We start from the raw sequence: 24941 nt of genomic DNA, 5'->3' as shown, positions 1-24941 counted from the left end.
ACTTCCTCGCCTGACTTGGATTTCTGTCCTTCAAGGTGTTTTTTGAGAGCGGGTAACAAGTGGTAGTTGCTGGGGGCAATGTCCAGACTGTAAGGAGGATGGTGGATGATATCCCAGCCCAATTCATTGAGTAAGGTGGTCATTTGATGTGACACAAGTGGACATGCATTGTCATGATGGAAACACACTCCTTTGGTGAGACACCTTGTTATAACCGAGGACCTCTGACACAATATTCTGCACACAGAAGTAGCCACTCTCTTCATTAAGGCCTTCCTTTATCTCATGAAGGGTAATTTTCCAGTTGATGCACACCATCTCGTGAATTGGAGCCATCATTGACCCCGGAAAACTCGGCCGCCCCGATCGCTGCTCATTGTGGATGTTTTCCTGGCCATCAAAAAACCCCCTGGACCACTCCCGCACATTTTTGATGTCCATACATTTCTCACCGTACACTTCCACTAATTGGCGATGAATTTATAACGGAGAAGCAGTCGTCAGTTGGCTTCGCGACGTGATGGGAGAAAGGTACGATCCTGGTATTAAAAAGCTGCTTACAAGGATGCAAAAAGTGATTGATCGTCAAGGTGACTATGTAGAAAAATAGCTAAAAGTTCAACATTTCCAACGATGCATGCAAAGTTGAGAATAAATTTGATTTTCTATGATAAAAAAAATTATGAGACCTTACTTTTCGAATCGTCCTTTTGTATACAACATCATCCTCACCCCCATAGCTTATTTTTTCCACACTCCACTTTCTATCCCTCCCCCCCATATCAGCCTTGCTATTTTTCCATAGTGAATAGCAGTAGCAAAAAAACTCTTTGCCTGATGAAGATGCCATAGGCTACATAATGGCTGTCACTTCAATTCTTTTTCCAAAACCATTTTCCCTTTTTTTTTCCTGCCAACCTCTTTCCTATTCACTTCTCACCCATTCCACTTCCTTCATCTTGTTCCCCTACCTTTATACCCAAAACTATTACCCATCACTCATATCACCCTATGTTCTTAAATAATAACAAACTTCTTAAGGCACAAAGTTCATCAAGTAAGGCCAAGAACCTTTGACTGAAGCGGTCTTAACTTTGTAAAATTCCATCTTTTGGCATACAGAAATAAAATTACTGAGTAAAATTTCATAATTAATTTAAGAACAGGTCACATATTTCAACATCATCATCCAATGTATTGCACTTTCTAGTACAGCCTATACTTACAATTATAAGTGGGGAAAATGTAAAAAGGTGAGGCCAGAATGGCTGGGAGACAACAGTTACAAGGTAGGTGTTAGCTGGGGTTGATATGCAGGAGATAGGATTTTGCAAAGTAGACGATGGTGGTTGAATAGTGCTTACATTGTAGGCTTCATGAAAGTTATCATATTTCACAGCCAACAAGATGCACCCTGATTTTTCAGGATAGAATTTACAAAAACCTCGGATCAGACAGTAAAGGAACCAAGTATTTTGATATTCACACTTAGTACAAAGAAAATTGAATGGTTACATGCAAAAAATAAGCAGCTGTGTCAAAGTTAATTCAACATAAAATACCAGAAATTCAACATCCATGGGCCAAAACGGTCTTAAGCTGCCTTGTTTCTGTGTTCAAGAAGAGTAATTTATGAATTCAAGTTTAAATGCATTACTACACGACAATCTTCTCTCTTAAGATCTCATTGATTTATAATCATTTTAACTCTCATGCAACGCTAGGTTTCTGTTATTATTTTGATATTATCAAAATTTGTATTAAAAGCAACCATTTTCTACACCTTTATGACACTTAAGGTTGAGTCTGAATTGAACCTGTCAACTTCAAGTTTATTGGGAGAGAGGCAATGCATATAAGTATGTATTTGCAGAGGGGCAACATATCCGTAAGTCCAAAATGTATTGAGTATGGTGGCAGCACCACAAGATAAAATTGCTGCTTACTGCTGACTCAAAACAACACTATTACCAAAATCTGTATTTAAAAAATACCATTTTCTATGACTAATTTGGGAACAAATACTAATTATTAAGTATTTTTCCAGCGATAAGGCTTGCGCTTACAGGTAGAAGTTATACCTATATACCCCAAGCCCATTTGATACAGGCTGATTTTGGAGCACATTTTCTGCAAAAAAAGTGCTTCTTATGGGTCAGGAAAAAGTAAATCAAAGGTGGAGACAGTGGGTAGGTTAAGTGAGATATGGATGGGAAAGGGGACATAGGCATTGATAGGAACAGACGTTGGAGGAAAATGAAATTACACTCAATTTTATTTCTATCTAGATCAGGGGCCTTTACTCATCCATGAACTGCAGTAGGACCCTATTGTCACCTAAAAGAAATTCCATTTCATCCAGTTGTTCCCTACAGGCAACTTCATCTTCAGAAGGTTATAAACCTTTGTATGTATCTTCTGTTCATTTTTGCCAACTCACTCCCCTTTTTCCCATTATCCTTATTCTTATTTCAGAAGTCATCTTTTTAATCTTTCTCAAAAGAATATGCAGTTTTGCAGAGAAAGTCTTAAGCGTACCAGTGTGGTTTTCAGCAAGAATGAATCACTACTGATCAAATTTTCACTATTTCCCAAACCATGGGAAACTCACAAATTTAATGGAGATTTTTATATGATTTACTAACTTAAAACAAGAAAGACTTTTTATACTTGACAGCTTACTCATGACCCATTGAAACTGAAATACATTCTCAAAATTACATTATGGAGGCCAGTTAGCAGCTCCACAATGAGGAAATGAACTGTTCGAAAAATTGACCAATCAGAGGACAGCACTGCTATCAAACCCATAAACCTGCCTCAATTCACCTGAATTCCAAGACAAACTTGGTCAGAAAATAAGAGATTACTAATTTAATCTGGAGAAAATCTCATTTGCCTTTTAGCTCAGCTAAATAAAGAACATTGAAAGTCCCAAGAAATAAACATAAGGTGAGTGCATGGAAATAAAACCTATTATGCAAATATTAAAATCATTATATCTTAATTGCTGTCCCCAGCCATCAAAATGATGATAAATACATCAATAATTAGGCCAGTGTTTACCGACAGATGAGAGGCATGGATCTTACGTATAACTGATACCAATGTAAAAACCATCTTCATGAAAAAAATTATCCAAAAGAACTACAGGCATGAGAAAGAGAACCACAAGGAAGAAATACGAAATAATAAGAAAATAAACAGCATACTTAAGGGGCAAGATATGCTGATATTTTATCAAGGTAAACATTTGTTGGCTCAGGCATCTGCCAAGAAAGCCACAAACAAAATCACAAAGGTGGCTACGAGATGGAATATAGAAAAAGTATTTAAAAGAGTAAGAACTAGAAGGTGATGGGTGTAGGATTCTAACAATAACCTAAAATAAATGAGGATGCCAAGCTGGAGAAGGAAGCATAACCTGAGGCAGATCATAGAGCACCCAGGGCTGTAGTGCTTCAAAAGAAGAAATTACCTTTCCAATTTTGACAAGGCACGAAGAGCTTGCAATGAACTATCACTTTATCCATGGATAATTTACTGAAAAAAGCACTCTATGCATGAAAAACATTGATTTCAGAGCATATACATAAACTAATGTCAATCATCCATACTAAAAAGAAAGACTTGTACTTTTCCACAGATTTTATTATATAGTACAACATGTTTCACTGACTTGTGGCATCATCAGGTCCAAATTTGCTAAACAGTTCTTAAGTCTTTCTTTTTAGTATCCATATCAAATACTTCCACGAAGTGAAGCCTGAAAAAAAAATGTCTGTCATTTAAAAGGTAAACATTTAGAGGCCCATTGAACATATTTTTACTATTTTGTCATGTTTGTACATTTGCATACGTGTTGCAGAGTTTTGGTAGGCAAGATAATTCAAAAACTATTTAATGTAATTAAATTGAATGTGTATATTCAATAGTATTACTAAAAGAAGAGGCACTGATTGAATTTGCGGGAAATCCCAATCATCCATTTTTGTTTTGGACCTAGATGCAGTGCTGCACTGCAGTTTGAATTGGGTAAAGTTCCACCTAACTGTACTTAAATCACTTTTAACTTGTGCTGCCTAAGTTACTCTCCATTCAAGAGCAAATGCCTAAGTGTTTACCTTTCCTCTGCTCTTTTATTCATCAGTGCTGAATATAATAGTAACCTGTTACCAGTTAGGGTATCAGATTTTAGTTTAATAAGCCTTGCTAACCGATTGTTAAAAAAATAATGGAAGAATATATAAGGCTAATAATAATGAACAGTAAAGATTCACCTTTTATTGGGTGGGAGAAGTATCTTCCTATCAGACTTGGGAATTTCCTGGACACCACTTTCAGAGGCACAGCCATTTGAAGAATTGGGAAATATTACGACGTCGACCCACTTCTTGGATGAGGTTCCTTTGGCCAGGCGTCGTTTCTTCTTCCCTTCCAAAATGAAATCACTCAGTTCACTCCTTCCATCTGCATTTGGCTCCTCTCCACCCTTCTCATCATCCTCCAATTCACTTCCTTCTTCAATATCAGCTTCAACATCTTGCTCCCTCCTTTTCAATTTCCCAGCCCCAGCCAACAGACTCGAGTTCAGTTCTGAATTACCCTTGAGATTACGAAATGTTGTTTCCCTCAATCCTGAAGGACCAAATCCAACCCCATTCCTTTTCCTTGATTCTTTAATCCAGATTTTCCCTCCCTGGGGAGTTTCCCAGTCATCATCCTCATGTATGATGTCAATACATGGCTTCCCTTCCTCTACTTTCTCTTGTGCTATCTTCCTGCCTCTTGTGTGCTGCTTGAAGGGTAATGGTTTATTTTTCAAATCCCCTGCCTCAACAATGGTTTTATTATTGTTGAAACTCTTCACTAATGTCTTATCACAACTACTTTTCTCAAGACTAGTTTCCTCATCAAGAACCAATTCCCCAATTTCTATCTCATTCAGGGATTTCTTCTTTTGATGTATATCCTCCCTAGCCAGCTGCAACAGGCTCACCTGTAAAACATCACAAGAAGTAGGTCTAGCATCACTTCTTGAAACCCAGTTACAAGGGAAATCAGCCAAGTAATATTCTTATTAAAGGGTCATATCTCCATTTTTAAATGCTTACATTCAATTGTTTTTGCATGTCACAGTTTGATGCATCCATTATTAAAATATCTCCTTATATTGAATTCGGGTTATGATAGTGTTTAATACAATCTTTTAAAATGCCAGAGAACATATGAACCAGAAAGTTTATTCTTTACACTTTATGACAGAGGAGTAATCAAGAAGTATTCAAAACTGAAAGCCTGTATTTTTAATAGGTCATGAGTCCACATGCTAACCGAAAGATTCAGAAAAAGGTACATCAAACATTTAAGTATATTTTTTGAACCAATATTACATATATTATTGGTGAATCATAAGACAAGGTAAAATTTATCACTTCATATTTCACAAGTATACACTTTGATTTTAACAGCATATGAATTACGAAATATGTGCATTATATTTTATGGGTGAGGGAAGTTAGATAAGGGAAAGGGGTGAAAATGAAAATATATTACATACACATACAACTTTTTTATTTTAAAGAAGCATTCAACTATTAAACTGCACCAAAATTTTGTCTGCAGAAAAAACTATCTAGAAAACTCAGTTGTTCCATTGGATAATTGCTGACTAAACCAAAAACCATTTAAGACTACTAGTACACCTACGCTTCATTGAGTGGATAAAATTTAAATTCTAGAAGGTTTTAAGTAGCAAACATTGTGCAATTAAGACTCACCGGATGGTTTCGAGTGGGGAGCCGTTTCCGTGAGTAGCCATGCAACTCTGAGCGGAGCGGGTTCAGTTCTTTCACATTACTGGAACAGGAGGGTCCATAGAAACCGCCTGCTGCTCCAGGAACCCCCACACTTTCCTCATTGGATGCATCCAACACCTTTCCATCCCCTTCCTGCCCCACCTCCATCTCTTTCTTTGCCCTCTTCTCTGCCCCTCTTATCCCCTTCTCCTTATCCTCCATTAGTCCCTTAGTTTCTTCAACTTCACCTCTCCCTTTCTTCTTCTCCACACCCAGCAGCTTTTTCTGTGGTCTCCCCACCTCACACTCTCTCCTCACATAATCCTCTTCCCTCTTCCTTCTCGTAAAATTCAACATCCGGATGCTCTCATCCCTCCCCTTCCTCTCCTCAACATCAACCTTCTCCCCCTCCTCATCCCCCTCCTCCACCTCTAAAACCACCACCTCCCTTTCTGTCGGAATATCCTCATCTCTTTCCCTTTTTCCCCTTCTCTCCCTATATTCTCTTTCAGACCGGTTCCTACCCCTTAGAGTTGTTTCCCTTTCATGCATTCCCACTTCATCTCTTCTCCTTTGGCTGGCAGTTCTGGAGGTTGATGGCTTCTCTAGCTCCAGCTTGCTGATGGGCAATTCAATCAGCTCCGGAGATTCAGACAGACCAATTGACTCATTTGATCCTGTGGCCTTAGGGCTAATGAGTGAAGATTCCCATTCTTCTTCTGCAGTTATTTTCTTCCTCTGCTCTTCTGCCATCCTTGTGGACTCGAGGACTACCGAAGCCAGCTCCCTCTTCTCCTGAAGGGTCATTTCAGGTTCCAACAGTCCAAGTTCTAAAAAGTCAGAAGTCATGGATCTATGTCACAAATAATAGGAATAGAAACTTTCGACTCCATTAAAAGTTACTGTCGCAGCATCTCCCGCAGTTTCTTTGGAATTTTCATAATTTTATGTTAACAATCATGTGTGTGTGGTGGATGGATAGTCCAGATGGACAGTGCTCGGGTAAGTCAGGGTTGTACATTATCGCCTGTGCTCTTAAACATGTACTTAGAGGAAATGATTAGAGGCAGGGAAAGAATAGTACAGAGGAACAAAAGTCACTCGAGAATCCATAAAATCAGATTTGCTGGTGGCCAAGCTTTAGTTTGTCAGTCTGCCAAGGGGTTACAAGCATTGCTGAATGAATTGAATTTTCAGTGCGATAGATATGGTCTGAGAATAAATGTAAATAAAACAAAGGTTTGGCGGTTTCCCACAAAGAGAGAGGCTAACCTAATCATTAAAATAGGAGGGTGAAAACTAGAGCAGGTGGGTCAGTTTACGAATTTCAGGAGCGTTTTGGTCAAAAATGATCCAAGTTGTAGGGACAGTAGGAGAAGAATTGCAACAGGCAAAGAAGTTTTCACAAAGAGGAGGGAATTGATGACAGGGACGTTGGATAAGGATGTTAAGAAAAGGCTTGTTTAAACTTTGATAAGGAGTGTATTTATGTACAGCACAGAAACATGGGTCTTTAAACCAGGATTATAAGTGAAGATTAGAGGTTTTGATAAGTGGGTGAGGAGGAAAACAAATGTGGAAGTGCTAAGTATGTTGGGGGAGGAGAGGGGATTGATGGGAGAAATTCAAAGGAGACAGGGAAAATGGATGCAAAGTATATTGATTGGCAGTGGGATATTGAAGACAGTGATAGAGGAGAGAATGTTAGGCAAACAAAGAGGGAACAGAAATAGGATAGGGATGATGGACATAATCAAAGGAGGAAAAAAGAGTACAGATATTAAGAGGGGCTTGTCGTAGAGTAGGATGCTGGGTTGTGTTTTGTTAGGAGACGAAAGAATTATCTGGAAGTTTATGCCCAACCAAAATCTACCATATCTGGTAGATAACTCATTATAAATGTAACAATTTATGTCAAATGTATCTATGTAAACATAACAATGAATAGCAGTAATGAAAAGGAGCCATAAGATGAAAAATAAATTCTGACGGATATAGTACCCATATGTTGTCATGAACTGCATGGTTGAAATCCACAGTTTTCAAAATGAAATACATGACGATGAAGTCAGAGTCTACGAGCAGCTACACAAATACCATTTGAACTCTGGAAATTGGCCATATTTGTGCCTAGTGTCCAGGAGACTTTGGGCACATGACACATTTGCTTACAGCATAAGTAACTAATACATTGCACAAACAACAAACATGAAATTGCTCTCTGATTACTCATTATAATATTTTTCAAGAAATTAATGACATAGAACATTCAAAGTGTAAATCACCAAATGTATCAGGAGAATGGTGTGCCTTAAAACCAGTGAACACAGTTCTCTTAAAGAAAAGTTAAATGTCAGCCCATTCGTGCTAATTTTTTCTTCGTGTTTAAAATATATATTTTGATTAATCTTTTCCTACCCTAACAACATTTTACAAACACTTTTTTTAAATCAAACCGATGGGATGAATACTTTCCAAATAATCTCACAAAGCAATACAATACAATCTCTACATCTGCTCTAGCCACTAGTCCTTCTGCCCCCCCCCCTTTTGGTGGTCTAAAATCTCTTTCTCTTCCATTTAATACTAAACTTTTCACATACTACTAATTTATAGTGCCTAACCCTATAATTCCCTTGATACATCTTCAGAATTCCAACATTGATTTCCTCTTTTCCTCATCGATTTTATCACTACAACAATTGTATTAACGTCCATCAAAATTCTTTTTCCATCAATCTCAATTCCCAACTCTGAATACCTTCAAATCTTCAGTCATCCTCCAAATCATAGCTTTGGGTTTTACCTTCATAGCATTATAAAATTGGTACTAAAGTAATTAGTATTACTTCTCTCATCAGCTCTCTAGGTATGGGTTAAATGCAAGAAGGGACCATTCATTTGGTCTCAATTTCGCCCAAATAAAGACCTCTATTTAGATGTATAACTACTCTCCAAGGGATTAAGTCAACCCTTTTGGGTCTCTTTTGTTAACGATATGTTCCATACTGTACAAAAAACTTGGTCCATTCTCTTTTATAACACAAAAATAGAGGTAAAACATGGACATTTAAATACTTCACATTTTATCATTTACTGTTTTATATAATACATATTCAATATTTATTTACTAATTAAAGTGCTCAAATTTAAATAATAACAATTTACACAAGGTTTATAACTTAATTACCTAATATTTTCTCTTTGGACTTTGACCCTCTTGGCGATGAAATTTTTGTACAGATTCTAACCAACTTCTTACTCACCTCCAACTCCCAGTCGCATAACCCATGCCAAGTCTGTGTCTCGTCATCATAACAGCATAAATATTTGAAAGTATAAGTTATAGCACACCAGTCCAAGTTACTCTTACCAATAACCTATGACAAATTAACCCACAGAAACAAATCCCGCAAAATTTCTCAACCACGAAACGAAAAATAATAAAAATCACTGTAATAAACTGAAAATAAATAATTTAAAGCTCAAACATAAATTTACTTATTGTATATTACCTCATTTTTAAATTCTTAACTACGAATTATTCAGGCTATGCCTGTACGTTTATTAGATGACTAACTATGTAAACAATCCATCGTCAGCTGAGAACTCGTAACACTTCGTCGTTAGAAATGAGCCACTACATAGACCCATTTGTATGACCTTCTTCCATTACGATTAAAATTAACTTAAAACATACCCATTAATTTATCGTCCAGCTCCCTTTCTTCCTCTCTAGGATTGAGCACTTTAATCATCGATGCCATAGTTTTGTTGGGTGATAAACTATTATTTTACTTGAACACTCTGACTTAAAAATATCTATTATTTTCTTCTTTCAAACATGGCATACTTTTCATGCAACACGCGATTGAAACATCATGTTTACCTATAACCCGAAACAAACTCAAACGCCGCCATGTTTCTTGCCTATTGATAAAATATCGGCTTTTATTTGTTTTTCGAATCACGCAACCAGGGAGTGCCTACCGGTACGCAATACCCGCCGGTTGAATTTAAATTGTGATCTCAGTGGCAATCTGTCATAAGTAGTGGCGAATAGACCGTGATTCACCATTATTCCTGCACGGCTGCAAATAAAAATTCTCATCCCAAAGACTTTCGAACAGGATTATTTTTGCATTAACACGTCAACGATTCACAACTGATCCTTTCACTTATTTTTTTGTTTAAAACGTTTCTGTGGAATAATTTTTCAAAACTTAATGTTTGAAAGTAACAGTTTTAAAAATCCAATAGAATGATACATCAAGTAACAGTTCAAGCAATTTTGAGCTAATAATATTTTGTTCAATAATTGAAAGATATATAAACCCTGGGCTGAGGCAATGGTGCTCCCAGGGTGATTCGATTGAGGTGACGAAGTGAAGTTAAGCAGCTCACAATAATTCAACTGCTGAATATACTAACTGAACAGGAGTAACATACTAAACATTCCTTCTTGATTAAGATTCGCATCTTCTCATTTCCTCTTATACAAAATGAAGAGTGCACCATCAAAAACATTATATTTAAGATATCTCTAAGGTCAATCAACCTGTATAAAATACATAATTATCATTAAATGATATTAGATACCCTCACCATGGACTTCGACATGGTGGAAGGGTTTCTGCCTTTTGATAACCCTGAGGGATGAGATGGTGGAGTAATATTTTTGCTCCTGGTAGAGTCAACCATGACAGATGAGTTAAAGGGTAGGAGCCAATTTAAAATGTGTATTTTTTCTAGCCAATGTAGAAAAGGCAGTCATGGTACCTATGTTTTTCATGTATCCTAGGACTTAAAGTTGCACTTCTAAGCCCTTAATAACTAACCTTAACTAAGCCCCAACTTAATACAACACTAAATATATTAGTATACTTACCACCAAACCAAACAATAAACTTCACACAGTTACTATCAATCAACCTTCAATCCATCCAACAAGTTTTAATCTTTTCCCCCCAATCCCTTGATAATCCAATATACTCCCCTCTATTGCACTTATCACAATCCCATTGCTTTAAGTTCCTTGCACCCAATTTTGAATTTCCAACAATGGCTTCCTCTCTTCCCCAATTCCAAGACATTCATTATATCAGATCTAATACAGCTTTTTCTACCATACCCATCACTGTTTACCCTTCAACATGCTGGACTGTGGAAGTGGCATATTTCATTCATGTTCATACTGGAGTTTTTATCATAATTTCATCTTTTCCTCTAACAATCTCTTCTGGCACATAGAATAATATATATAGATTCATACTAACTCAGAAAATACTGGCGATGAGATATCATGGCCTGAGCTATCAGCACCCTCCACCAATATTTGATTCTTTGTGAATTTTTCATTTATTCTGCTATTAAAAACATTTGAATTTTGTGATTGTAACAGATTCAAATAAAAGGCTCACATATTTCAACCGGTTATTTCTAGATTGAGGAGGCCAATGGTGATGATACAAATTGGACATCAATTAAAAAGATTGGATAAGTTTACATCTGCACTTGATGCCCATTCTAAGTCAGGATGTTTCTAAGGTTGGTGAAATATTCCACCTGATCTAATTTCTTACCTTGCCACAAATATATTTTATTTAAGTTTTTCATATAGTATTTTAGCATTTTAGGTTTTGTTTGTTTATATATGCACATGTATTAACCTTGAAATACTTGAGCCAGGTAATTTAAGTTTAAACTGTGGGTCTTATACATTTTCTTCTACATTGGGATGACAAAAATGAACCTACCTAAATACTTTCTGGTCAAAGGAAATGGTGGATTACCATTTCTCCAATCTGTTCACTCACACACAGCAGCTGTATGCAGGTAGTTGAACATAGCAAAGTTAACAAAATAAAATATGATCACGAAAAAATAAACTTCAAATGAAATATACCTGTATTTACAAAATTGTTGTCAATTGGTAGTACATTACTCCAACAAGTGAGTTACGGTGAGTGTCTGTCTCAAAATAGAAGAGTTTACAGGTTTTTCTCGAAAGTAAAATGTGAGTGTATGTGTGAATAATTTCACACTTGAGGCAATATGTTGATTAGTTGTCTCTGAACTTAAATTAGGTATTGAATTTCCAGGCTCAAAACATTCTGCATGGTCTAGGGAGTTACCACTCCGGTTGCACAGTTCCTCCTGCAAATAGAATTGGAAATGAATAGGCATTCCTAAAAAATAGATACAAAGTAATCACAAAGCATGATTCACAGTTACATTCAAAAATGAGTGAAAGTGGCATTATATACAACCCTGTTGAGCTCAATACACTGAGGTCATTCACCCCTTTCCTTCACTGTCAGTGAGGGGGAGCCTTGGGCTCTGGAGCGAAACAAAATTCCAAGAATACAGAAGTGGACCACCCCTGTCTAGTGCATAATGAAGTCCCTGGATAGCCCAGAGGCTGAAATTTTCAGTTACATAATGGTGCAGGGGTCCCAGGGATATTGAGGCTACTCAATCTCAAGATTTCAATGAAAACAGCTGAGGTGAATTTCAGTCTGCTTGAATATGAGTGTAGTTTGAAAGGTTCTCAGAATCACCACCAAACGTCAGTTGTAGTGCAACAAGTTAAACGCAGAGTAATAGATAATCCTTGATTAGTAAACACGTAATGCGTCAGTTCTCTGGGAAAAAATCTGTGGTGCGGATATCTCTCTGATATTGTTCATGTCTAGTGATTTGTGAAGATGGAAAACAAGTGGCTAAAGCACTCGACCGGATATTGAGGGATCTGGGTTCGAATCCCAGTCAAGGCAAATGATTTTTACACTCTGAAATTGTTGCATTGAAATGCACATTAGCGGATGACTCCGTTAAAAGTTACTATTGCGGCATCTCCCGCAGTTTCTTTGGAATTTGTCAAAGTGTAAACACCATAAGTGTTTAAAGTTGGCTTTAACCTCGTGAACTGTGGTGCCTCGCGCACGAATACGAATGCCTGTGACATTGCATGTACGGCATTTCGTCACAACATCTAGTTCCTTTAAAAGCCCCAAAATTTCAGAGTTTAAGAGGATGCCTCGGTAGCTTAAGTGGCTAAAGCACTCGACCGGATATTGAGGGATCTGGGTTCGAATCCCAGTCAAGGAGAATGATTTTTACACTCTGAAATTGTTGCATTGAAATGCACATTAGCGGATGACTCCGTTAAAAGTTACTGTTGCGGCATCTCCCGTAGTTTCTTTGGAAGATGGAAAAGATTGAGATCCAAGCAGTGGTAAAATAATTTGTTTAGAAAGGTTTGAAAGCAAAGGAAATTCATGCTGGCTTTCACAACACTCTGGGGGACTCTGCTCCTTCATTTTCCACTGTTGCCAAAGGGGACAAGGGAGTTAGGTGTAATCAGGATAGCTTAGATGATGATCCTCATATTGGTTGGCCAAAATGTGCCACTACCCCTGAAATTATTATAAAAATGCATAAAATGTTCATGAAGGATGGCCGACTGAAAGTGCAAGCGCTGATGCTGTATGGATGTCATTTGAATGGGCATATCACATTTTAACAGTGGAATTGGATATGCGAAAATAATCTGCACGATGTGTGCCCCAACTCGATGCAGGATCACAAAACGCATCAGAGAGAAAATTTTTCAACAAAGTTTGACCCGTTTTAAGAGCAAACAACAAGATTTTCTGTACAGGTTTGTGACCAGAGATGGAAATTGGGTCCACTACTATACCCCACAGACAAAACAGCAGTCAAAGTAGTGGAAACATGTTGATTCACCACTACCAAAGACAGCAAAGGCAATACGGTCAGCCAGAAAGGTGATGGCTCCAGTTTTCTGGGATGTGAAAGGGATCCTGCTGATGAAGTATCTTCCCACTGGTCAAACAATTACTGGAAAATATTACGCTAACCTCCTGGAGTAACTACAGCAAAAGATATACGAAAAAAGGCCAGGTTTTGCAAGGAAGAAAGAAATCTTTCATCAAGACAATGCACATGCACACACAAGTGTCATTACCATGGCATACATGAACTAAGAAACGAATTGCTACCACAAAAGCCTTATTTGCCTGCTTTGGCTCCATCAGGTTTCTATCTCTTCCCCAAGCTCAAAATTGTCCTCATGGGTTCTCTTCAAACAAAGAACTAACAGCCAAAGTAGGAGTGTAATTTACAGGCCTGAATTAATCTAATTTTCATGGGATCAAGACATTGAACCATCAGTGTACCTAGTGCAATAGGGTACAGGGAGACTAGATAAATAGAAAACTATGAGAAAAATAAAATAGTTGCACTGAGGCAAGTCATTTATTTATATTCCATTTCGAGAAATTTTCAAATTGCCCCCATATTATGATCATTTAGGCAAGAAAAAAGGGTTCTAATTTGTATGAAAAGCAACATTTTGAAATAATAACAAATAAAATTTATCAAAGATGTATCTATCTCCAAGGAGTAAATTAAATAATAATTAAAAGTCACACACTTAGACCATTTTTTTAAGATTAATGGTGGTTACCTTTGCACTTTTATTCCTCTGACAGATTTGATCATCATCATCTGCTATAAGTAGAAAGCCATTATCAGAAAAACGGCCCTTAACTCTATCAGCTTCAAGCCAAACAAATAAAGCTACCCCATCAGAAGAAATATTTATCTGGGCCGAGAATGGATAATGCTCCTTGAGTGCAGCATCTAGTGTACTGTATGGCTCACCAACACTTGAAATCTGTGAATGGATAATAATTAATTTAATAGACATGTGTAAAATTAAATAGCAATCAATGATTACTTCATAATCATATCCTGATCTGTCCAGTGACTGTATTTCAACCAATAAAAATATACCTAATATGAGGATAAAATAATCTGCAAGAAGACTGCCAATAGAATAAATAAGTATTATTGAGCATTATATAAATGTATACAATAATATAATGAAATGATAATTTATCACTGACTGCCAATCACAAAGATCATTAACAAACAAAAATTTGAAACCAAAATTTTCGGTGAAACAGAAATTTAGTATTTAAGTAGCATAATTAATAAAAAACACATACTGATTTTAATTTGTGTAATACAGTATCAGGTTTTACACACCCAAAAAAATCACCCTTGAGCCAGTGTCTCACTGGAAAATGTGTGTTGATGAAGATAATAAAGTAAAATAATATTAATACTAACTGTGACATTGGCCTTTTTGAGACCTGCGGCATTTTTTGGAGAGTCTATTAGAAGGAAGTTTGATGGTGACTCATATGCACTATCATTGAACTTCAAGTCAAAGATGAGGAAGCATGAACTTTTTAATGAGTTAAAGTCTGATCCACTGCATCCAGATGCCTTAAGATAAGTTTCAAGATCAGCATTAAATGCTTGGACTCCATACAAGGGTAACTGAAAAATGAATAAAATTATCATTAAATTATGTAAAGTCTCTCTGCAATAAAAATATTTAAGTTATAAACTTTGCAAGTATTGAGAAAACAGCATTAATTTGGAGCACAAATCCACATCATATCCATGATCAACGTTTTAATTTAAATCTTGCTACTAAAAAGTTTAGAAGGTTAAGTTCAATTCTGTAACTCAAACTGCTCAATCAGATAGCGTGATAATCCATGTTATTTATATAATGTGCTGAAGTTTTCACAATCAAAGAAAATAATGTGACTACTACCTTGATCAAAAATTTCCCGGAATTTATTCAGAAAATTAAAAATACAAGTTTATTCATCTAAATCTATATTGTCCCCTTCAAAGTAATCCCCATCGACTGCAACACACTTATGCCAGCGCTTGATCCAATCCTCGAAACATTTTTTATATTCGGTTTTCGGTATGTCCATCAGTGCTTCCTGCGATTTTTCCATTACTTCCTCTCGGCTGCTAAAACGCGTTCCCCGTAATGGTTTTTTAACTCGATTGAACAGAAAGAAGTCACAGGGAGCCAAATCAGGTGAATTCGGTGGCTGTTGGATGGTATTTGTTGCATTTTTCGTCAAAAAATTACAAATAATGATAGCACTGTGCGACGGTGCGTTATCATGGTGCAAAATCCACGAGTTTTCTGCCCACATTTCTGGTCTCTTTCGGCGAATTGCTTCACGCAAACGTCTCATAACGCCCAAATAATACTCTTTGTTTACTGTCTGGCCTTCTGGCAAAAATTCATGATGCACTACACCGTTGTAATCCATGAAAACCGTCAGCATTGCCTTCTTTTTTGACTGAAAACGACGTGGTTTTTTTGGTCTCGGCTCATTTGGTGAACGCCATTCACTTGCCTGATGTCTGGATTGCGTGTCGTACTCATAAACCCACGTCTCGTCTCCAGTAATGATCCTTTTGATGAATGTGGGATCGGATTCAGCCTCGCAAATCATGTCTTTTGCGACGTCAACACGGTCTCTTTTTTGCATGAAATTGAGGTCTTTTGGCACCAACTTTGCTGCTACACGACGGAAACCCAAATCATTAACCACAATGTCTTGGGCGGATCCATAGGCAATGTTCAAGTCCTCCGCTATTTCTCTGATGGTTAATTTGCGGTTATTGACCAACATTTCTTTTACTTTATCAATTTTTTCACCGACTCTCGATGTCGATGGTCTGCCACTGCGTTCATCATCTTCGATTGACTCACGACCACTTCTGAACCGCTCGTGCCACTGGTAAACGACCGTTTTTTTTAGAGAATCGTTGCCGAAACACTTTTCCAACATTTCCAACGTCCGTGCGCCACTAAATCCGTTTTTTACGCAAAATTTAATACAAGTTCGTTGTTGCAAATTTAAATCCATTTCTGCAATTGTAAAAAATCGCCAACACACACAGAGATAGATGTACTCTTGGCTACGTAACTTTTGCAAATGTCAAGTTATGACACTAAGATTTAAAGGGAATATCAACAACAGATGTACCAATTTAACAAAAAAAACAGAACTCAAATCGGAACGATGGGAGCGCCACACGGTGGTTATTCCGGGAACTTTTTGATCAAGGTAGTATATACAGGAAAAGAAACAGACCTCAATGCAAAATATGAGTTATGGATGAGCATTCAGGGACTTAGAAGATATGCTGAGAAATGAGAGGAGGTCACTTAGGTATTAAGTTACCTATGACATCTATTCTCATAATTCTCACAAAGAGTGATGAGAAAGTGGTTGCCTCTTGAACAACTCAGAATATGAAAGACATTAAGAGGGGGAAATATTTGTATATTGCTTAATCTCTTACCAACTGTGAATCAATTATTTGTCTGTTGACTGAGCATGGATCACTCCAATGGTACACTTTGATAGTAAGTTGGCAGTCAAGCACTTTGGATTGCTCAGTTGATCGAGTTGAGAGCAGATACACTTTGAGTTCATTGTATGCCATCAACCAAGGAGAGACCATTAAGTTTGAGAAAAACTTAGCTGCATAGTAATGCGCCATCTTCCATCTTCCACCATACTCTGTAAATAAGGGAGAAATATTTTATTGCACTACTTTTTACAAATAAACATTTGCCGGTCCCGGTGGCGGTGGGGCAACATCCAACCCAGAGGTCACAGGATCAATACCCACCTATGTAGATTTTCCTACCTAGGGCTTGGGTGTTAGTAAATGTCCTCAATGTAATATACAGGGGATAGGTAGACGAAGAGACTATGAAGTCTCAATCTAACCCCAATAAAGTCGTTAAATAAATAAACATGAGCCATATATGTCATTGACTATTAAATGACAAGTCAGATGTGAGATATATATACATATGCTAGTTTCGCCTGTATTAAATTATTCATGAAACAAACATCTACAGAATTTTTTAATTCTACCCAAGTATTATTTTCAAACATCTACATTACTTTAAATTATTAAATAGAATTTTTATTTTTTAACATTAAATTAATTTGGATAAACATCTTTCAGAAGTCCATTGCAAATCATCTTCATGAGAGATTTCACAGACTCCTACTGGTTTTTATTTATTGACTCCTACAATTATGTAAAAGCAGTGGACAATGTAGATGAATGAAAAAGAAAACTAAATACTAAGAGGCTACGACCTGATATTGGCTGTTGCACTTTAGGAAGAGAACAGAGAATTGGTGAATTGACCAGTAAAAAGTGCCTATACCTATAGTCAACATTTGTTGTAGCTGTGCTCTTGAAGTACCAATCGTTTAACAGAACTTTCTTTCAAATGGTTGAACTAATACATAAATAGATCTTTCATTGGAACTTAAAGGAATACTTTGAAACCATTGAAGCAACAACAGTTTTAAATCAACATAAGCATGTCTAAATTTACATGTTTTCATTAGAATACATTAATGCCATTAGTGTTCGATTGTTTCTGGCTTAACTTTGTGGAAGTTCATGTTCATTAAATGAAGAACACCACGTATTTTCCACTGTTCTATATTTTGGTACAATTAGTTTCAATGCTTAGGCATCATCATCAGATACAAATTAGTCAGAGTCGTCCAACCACTGTGAAGTCAAAAATGCTTGACCAGTTGAATCCGAAAGGATTGAAATATTTTTAAGTAACCAAAAAAAATTGAGCAATTAAAAGTTTACACATCATTTTAAAATAATTTCTAACTAATAACGTCTCTTGTAAGTCTAATTTGATATTTTAAGTTTACTAGCAATTAACATTCAAGTGGCCATACAATGAATCCTGATCATTGTGATATTTGTGCACCATTTTTCAAAGATAAATTTTGTTCATCTACATGAGTTTGCCATCTGCCTTTCATCATTTACAAGAATTATTGCATATTTTCCTGAATCCAGAACATTATCCACTAACCTAAAGTGGCCCAGGAAGGTGCTTGCCATATGTCATCAAGCTGCCAGTACAGGGCTCCCATAGTTGCTCCTAGGATTTCACCACCATCTGTCTCCTCTAATACTGCCATTCCTCTTCTATAAGCCTCTGTCTCAGTTTTCAGGCTCATGGCCTGATTCACCTGCAGAAAGGGCAATTCAAATTAGGCCCATAACCACCAGTATCACTTCAAAGGGAATAGATTTGATTTATACACCCGTAAAATTTCTTTTTAGGACTAACACAAACGGATAATAAAAAACCACTTATTTCAGGGAGCACACAAAGGTAACACTGGAGTATGCCATAAGAGAAAAAAGGCTCTCAAATTACAACGTGGCCACTCATTTTCAGAATTATAATTCCCAAAGTTTTCATCTTTTTCATGATATTTTGCTGAAGTTCCCTGTCAATCAGCTGATATATAACACTTATAAATAATGTATTATTCCAAATTGATTAGTAAGCATAGAGGAATTATCAACAAAAACAAAATGCTGATGAACAAACATTGCAAACCACAATAGTTTACAAATAAGTTATAAAAACACACTAACTAATACATAAATTACAAGCTGGTTCTACATAAATGGAAAAATCCACCCACAATATAAATGTGATGCTATAACATAAAGCTAAGTTTTGTTTTAAAGAGTGGAACAGAGTTGATATTTTATAAATCAATGATAAAATGTTATGGAACTTAACACCTTGATGGTATTGGCCCTCATTGGAGAGTGCTGTCCATCCTACCTTAATATGAATATTACTATTTCGCCTGCTGTTATGATGGTTCAGGCTAGAGTTTAAATCAAACGTATTCCTCCTTACTATAAGAATCAATTCAAAAGCCTATTGAGAGTGATAAAAGGTATAGTAGCCAAAAATAGGGTAGAAATGATAACTACTGCAATCTGATGCATTTTGCTATAAATATACCTTTTCAAGATTTTTCTCCACAGCTACTATGTATACTACTGCTGTTGAAAAATTAGGATATTTCAAACTCAAGAGTTAAAAAAAGCAGTTATCACATGGACATCACATGGTTGAACACCTAGTTTTCCACCAAATTTTCCACTTGCACTCTTGCACCATGTTTTGTTTGGACATTCTCGAATATCGGGGAGGAGGTACATGAGATTTGTAAGGAATAAAGTAAATGATGAGGGACTAACTAGATCTACTGGGAGGATAGGATTAATGTGTGGAGGTGAATGAAGTGAAATGCATTGAAACCAAAATTCTTCCATTGACAGCGTACTCACTCATAATGCCTTCCACAAAGCATCTCAAGTAGGGATTGAGATACATCTACATCTACATATACGAGATACCACAGAAACATATTTGACGTCGCCGGGATTCGAACCTGGGCCCTCGGGGTGTGAAGCCAGTACAATAGCCACCGCACCATCTTGATCCCCCAAATATTATCTTTATAGGAAAGGTTGAATACATACCTTTCGTATAATATTTGAACTTAATTAGAAAGAATGTCACAACACAAATATGTATCATAAAAATATTAATAGTTCTTCATTGCATATCATTTCAGGAGCTAATTTATCTATACATGGAATAGAAATAAAATTGCAAACTATTTAATCAGTAAATGTATTTCTTGCTTTCAATGAGAAAGATTTTGTTCAGTAACTAGAGGATCACTTATGGCAAGGATGGAGTACAATTTTGTGTCCTAAGTGACTATAAAGTTCTGTTAACGGTTAACTAGAGTTAACTGTTGTCGACTATTCTAACTAATTGACTTTTTCATTTCATCATTTTGTGTTTCATAGAGTAAAGAAGGAATGTTTTTAGGATTAAGGCTTTTAAAAACTATATTCATTCCAAAATTAAAACCTAATTTCAAAATAACAGCCCTAAATTCCAATTTTCATTAAAAATTCTATTTAAACAGTTAATTCACCTGAGTTAGATAAACCAATTTTGACATCCCTTCCTCAGACTCAGTATCATGAGGCATCTTCATGTGTCTCTGAATTTGTATAATCATCTCCTGGTAACCTCCTGTATGATGTTGCCTCCTGTGAATGACAATTTTTAAGACACAAAATAATTTTACTGATTTCTATAAATCATAACTGCTCCAAAATTCCCATGATATCGAATTCTGAACTATTATTAAGCCCAAATAGTTGAGACATGAAGGATCTCAGGTTTTCCCGGCATATGGTATTCAAGAAGTTCTATCGGGTTTCCCACCGGGTCAGGTTGCAGTACACCGACGTTTCGAAGGCTGCCTCTGCCATCGTCTTCAGGGTGAAGACGATGGCAGAGGCAGCCTTCAAAACGTCGGTGTACTGCAACCTGACCCGGTGGGAAACCCGAGAGAACTTCTTGAATAGTTGAGACATGTGAAACATCTTACTAAGGTTAATTAGATCACAAACATTTGATAAAAAAATGATGACAAAACAATTCTTAATTTCATATACCATACCAGATCTTTGACAAATTCCAAAGAAACTGCGGGAGATGCCGCAACAGTAACTTTTAACGGAGTCATCCGCTAATGTGCATTTCAATGCAACAATTTCAGAGTGTAAAAATCATTCCCGGTCAAAGTGAATGATTTTCACTGAAATTGTTGCATTGAAATACCAGATCTTATTAGTCATGCTGCATTTCTAAATAATCTATATAATGACACTTAAGTCTTTAAGAGTATCCATGCATTTTTTTCTGGGTTCTATTGGATAATGGTTCTCGAGGTCTCTACTTTTCCTGTTTTCACATGCAATTAATCCCTGCTTTAATACCTGAGGTGGCATGGGAGAGTTTTTGCAAGCTGATTTATTTATTTATTTATTTATTTGCCTGAGGATCTGGGTACATTCATGTTCCAAGATATACGGCACGTCAAAGATCTTAACATAAAATACAATACATTGTTACATATTCAGAAACTCATCAATAGTGTAGAATAAGTGTCGCATGAAAAAGTCCCTCACATCCGAAGGTTATGCCCTCAAATTCCATCTAGGTAGATTTTCATGCTCACCCTTCTTTTATTCTAAAAATTCATTTCAGGGTATACTAATGGGAGATTTCCATGTTGAGTGGGAAAATTATACCATATCACTTTTTTATTTGGAATTCGTAGATTTCTTTTATTTGCCTTTCTCCCCTTCAAGAACAGACACAGATTCAGATCAAAATTTATTAATAATGAAGCGTACAGTCTAATTCAAAACATAAAATAGAGAAGACCTTTTAAGGCATGGATTGGAGAAGCATTAACTGGAAGTACAAGAGAGTCAGCAGGCTGTGGAGATAATTATGGGTGAGAACAAGGATTTGAGAATAATATATAAAAAATCTATTCATATCAATAAAAAGATATCAAAAGTTGCAAACAAAACTATCAGAATAGTGAAAGGACAGAGAAAGCATAATTTATGGAAGAGATGGCCAATAAGAAACTTAAGAGAAGGAATTGGAAGAATGTTAAAACAGGGTTTGGTAGAAGGCATTATTTAGAATTAAACAATGAAATGAGGCAGGGAAGAAACAGAGCAAAGAAGCATGGTGGAAAATGCAGAATGATGAATGTGAAGATTTTACAAAGGATGGGTGAATTTGGGATGCAATACAGGAAGGTGAAAGCACTGCAAGTAAAAAGGGAAAACTCATGCAAACAACCAAAGATAAGTAAGGATAAATAGTAGTTGAACTAGGGAAGATGCAAGAAAGATGGAAAGAATAAATAGAGGAACCAAATGGTAGAGGTATTAGGTCAGCAACCTTAGACACACAAAGATCATGCGATATAGATGAAGATAGCTTAAGTCCAGGCTTGCTTGATGTGATGATAGAAATGGCATCAAGGGAATTTAAAGGTAAGGAGGTAGACAACATTTCAATGAAACTACTTAAAGGTTAAGGAAACATTGGAAGGAAGTGTTTTATTAGACTATTGTTCAAAATTAATGAGGGAGAAATTTTGCCAGGAGTCTTTGTCAGTATGAGAGGACTATAAGACAATAATTTTGAATTTGCACCCAGTTTACATGGTTCTCAGGGATATCAATTAGAAGATAGATCAGGGCAAATGATTACTAAAGGAATGATCAGCGGGGGATCGAGATGGTGCGGGGGCTGACGTACTGGCTTCCCACCCAGAGGGCCCGGGTTTGAATCCCAGCAGTGTTGAATATTTTTCAGAGGTATCTCGATCCCCACTTGAGGTGCTTTGTAGAGGGCACTTGGAGTGAGTACGCCGTCCGTCGGATGGGACGTTAAGCTGTGGACCCCTTAGCGCCTTTCGAAAAGAGTAGGCTAATGCCGACGCCGGGTTTCTCTCCACCCTTCGTCCTTTCCTATCCCTCCCCTATGGCACAAATGACCTAAGCTGTCGGTCGCCTCTCCTAAATACTACTACTAGGAATGATCAGTTTGCGTTCAGTAAGAGAAGAGGCATGCTGAGGGAAGACATTGTAGTAATGAGGCCAATAATTGATAAGAAAATAGAATACAATCAGGATGTAGTAGTCTGTTTTGTAGGATTTGAGAAGTCATTGATATAGTGGATCAGGCAGAATAAATGAATGTACTGCAGAAAATAGGAGCTTATAATAGGAGATAGAGATTTTGCAGAGACACTGGAAAATAAAATAAAATTTATGAATTAATTTTTGAAATCCAACTTGAAATCTCTTTTCTTCAAAATTTGATTCAAAATTCAGATTCTAGTCATTTGAAATTGTTGCCATGGTATCCATATGACATGTTTTTAGTCTCAAAAGAGCAAAAAATAATCCTCATCATCTATTATTAGTCCTCAGGTGTGCTTAGTGGCATGCAATTTTATATAATTTCCCAGGATTTCTCAAGTTTTGTATGTATGTTCCAGCACATTCACATGCCTGCTCATATTAATTGAAGACGTGAGCCTCTTCACACTTTGTACATACATCGTGTAGGGATACAATGGAATTCAACTCAGGAGAAGTTTATTTTCTGAGAGGAGTGAACTCAACCAATATAGGTATGAGTTTTTAACAAAATGCTTCCCATAGTCACTGCTAATGTATCCAGCACTGGTGTAGGGGTGAGTATTGCTGAGAAGTACCTTATTACCGAACCTTCACAGCAAAAGACACAAACTTTGGTTAACATGGAATTTTAGTCATTGTACCTCTTGAAGAAGTCTTTGTTGATTCCCCAATCATCAGAAGTGGGCCCTGATGTTTTCAGTGTTTCCATGGAGGGTAATGATTGGAAGCCATATTCAGAGGCAAAACGACATTGAGGGTATATACTAGGGTTCCATCCATCAGCGAGGTAGTTGTAGTAGTGCACTTCAAAAAAATTATAAAATCACCACATGAAAAAAATAGTTTAAAGCAAAATATTGGTCACGTATTATACAGTACACAAAATTTTCATTCATGGGTTAATAATAATGATAAAAATTGATAATTTAATATCATTTGGGGGAATGTTTTCATTCAAAGATTGAAAAATTACTTCAGAATACATTATTTTATGAAATGCTGCTCACATTTCCTCTCGAAATTCCAAAACTAAGAGGTGTATTGATGAAGATTTCTCGGGTCTTCCACCGGGTCAGGGGTTCCCCAGAACCCCTGACCCGGTGGAAGACCCGAGAAAACTTCATCAAGCAAATACGTCGGGAAAGCACCAGATCTTAAGAGGTTTATGTCTGAAACCTTTGATTGGAGTAAAAATTCATACAATTTCTTGAGTTTTTGACATTGGGGGGTTATTCCCTAATGGTACTCAGTGCTATTTGCTTAAGGATGCCATTGTGATACGGGCTACTTGAAACTGCATCAGAAGCTATTCCAACAAATATTGAAGATTTTGATAAAGGAGAGAACTAAAGGCGAGGAAGGTGAAGGAATATGACTGGTATGTTGGACAAAATGAAGAAGTGAAGGATTCTGCATTCTTGGGTTTCACCACGCCATATCCTAGGTTTTTTCTCGTACTGGTTGAGGGCCTTCTCTTCAAAATACTCCATGAACAGGTTAGCTGCTACAGGAGACAGAGGTGAACCCATGGCTGCTCCCTCTGCCTGCTCTTAGAATCCGAGTCCCTCATCTTCGACCTGAAGATGCCAAATGCAACTTCGGCGAAACTGTTGTCCATATTAAACAACGATGTGGTGAAACCCTAGAATGCAGAATCCTTCAAACCACCACCGCGAAAACCTACACAGCCAAAATGAAGAAGTATTTGCTATTGAAGAGGAGCTTATTGTTGTGCCAGATGTCAGGTTGTTTTGGTAGAATAGGCAAGAAAGTATATCCTAGTAACCTAAACTTGGCTCTTTTCATGCAAAACCCTTCCTA

At 36.8% G+C, this 24941-nt stretch overlaps 2 protein-coding genes across 3 annotated transcripts in view; both read right to left on the bottom strand.

Moving 5' to 3' along the window:
* LOC139697286 (myosin heavy chain, cardiac muscle isoform-like) overlaps positions 1 to 9718 on the bottom strand; it is a 32247-nt gene extending 22529 nt beyond the window's left edge. For both annotated transcript variants that reach the window (XM_071595947.1, XM_071595948.1), the window contains exons 1-3: positions 9499 to 9718; positions 5781 to 6628; positions 4281 to 4999 (exon numbers count right to left, since the gene is read on the bottom strand). In XM_071595947.1, coding sequence (XP_071452048.1) covers positions 4281 to 4999; positions 5781 to 6628; positions 9499 to 9565 — 1634 coding nt within the window. In that variant the 5' untranslated portion in view covers positions 9566 to 9718. The remainder of the gene's footprint in view (positions 1 to 4280; positions 5000 to 5780; positions 6629 to 9498) is intronic.
* Positions 9719 to 11682: 1964 nt separating this feature from the next.
* beta-Man (beta-mannosidase) overlaps positions 11683 to 24941 on the bottom strand; it is a 39288-nt gene continuing 26029 nt past the window's right edge. Inside the window, exons 11-17 of the mRNA XM_071595946.1 lie at positions 23762 to 23924; positions 20531 to 20648; positions 18583 to 18742; positions 17016 to 17236; positions 14958 to 15170; positions 14290 to 14499; positions 11683 to 11954 (exon numbers count right to left, since the gene is read on the bottom strand). Of these exons, the coding sequence (XP_071452047.1) occupies positions 11739 to 11954; positions 14290 to 14499; positions 14958 to 15170; positions 17016 to 17236; positions 18583 to 18742; positions 20531 to 20648; positions 23762 to 23924 (1301 nt within the window). The 3' untranslated portion in view covers positions 11683 to 11738. The remainder of the gene's footprint in view (positions 11955 to 14289; positions 14500 to 14957; positions 15171 to 17015; positions 17237 to 18582; positions 18743 to 20530; positions 20649 to 23761; positions 23925 to 24941) is intronic.

The sequence above is a fragment of the Hetaerina americana genome, unplaced genomic scaffold (genome assembly GCF_022747635.1).
Source record: "Hetaerina americana unplaced genomic scaffold, ioHetAmer1.1.p SCAF_71, whole genome shotgun sequence".
NCBI lineage: Eukaryota > Metazoa > Arthropoda > Insecta > Odonata > Calopterygidae > Hetaerina > Hetaerina americana.
This window is presented reverse-complemented; position numbering and strand designations above follow the sequence as displayed.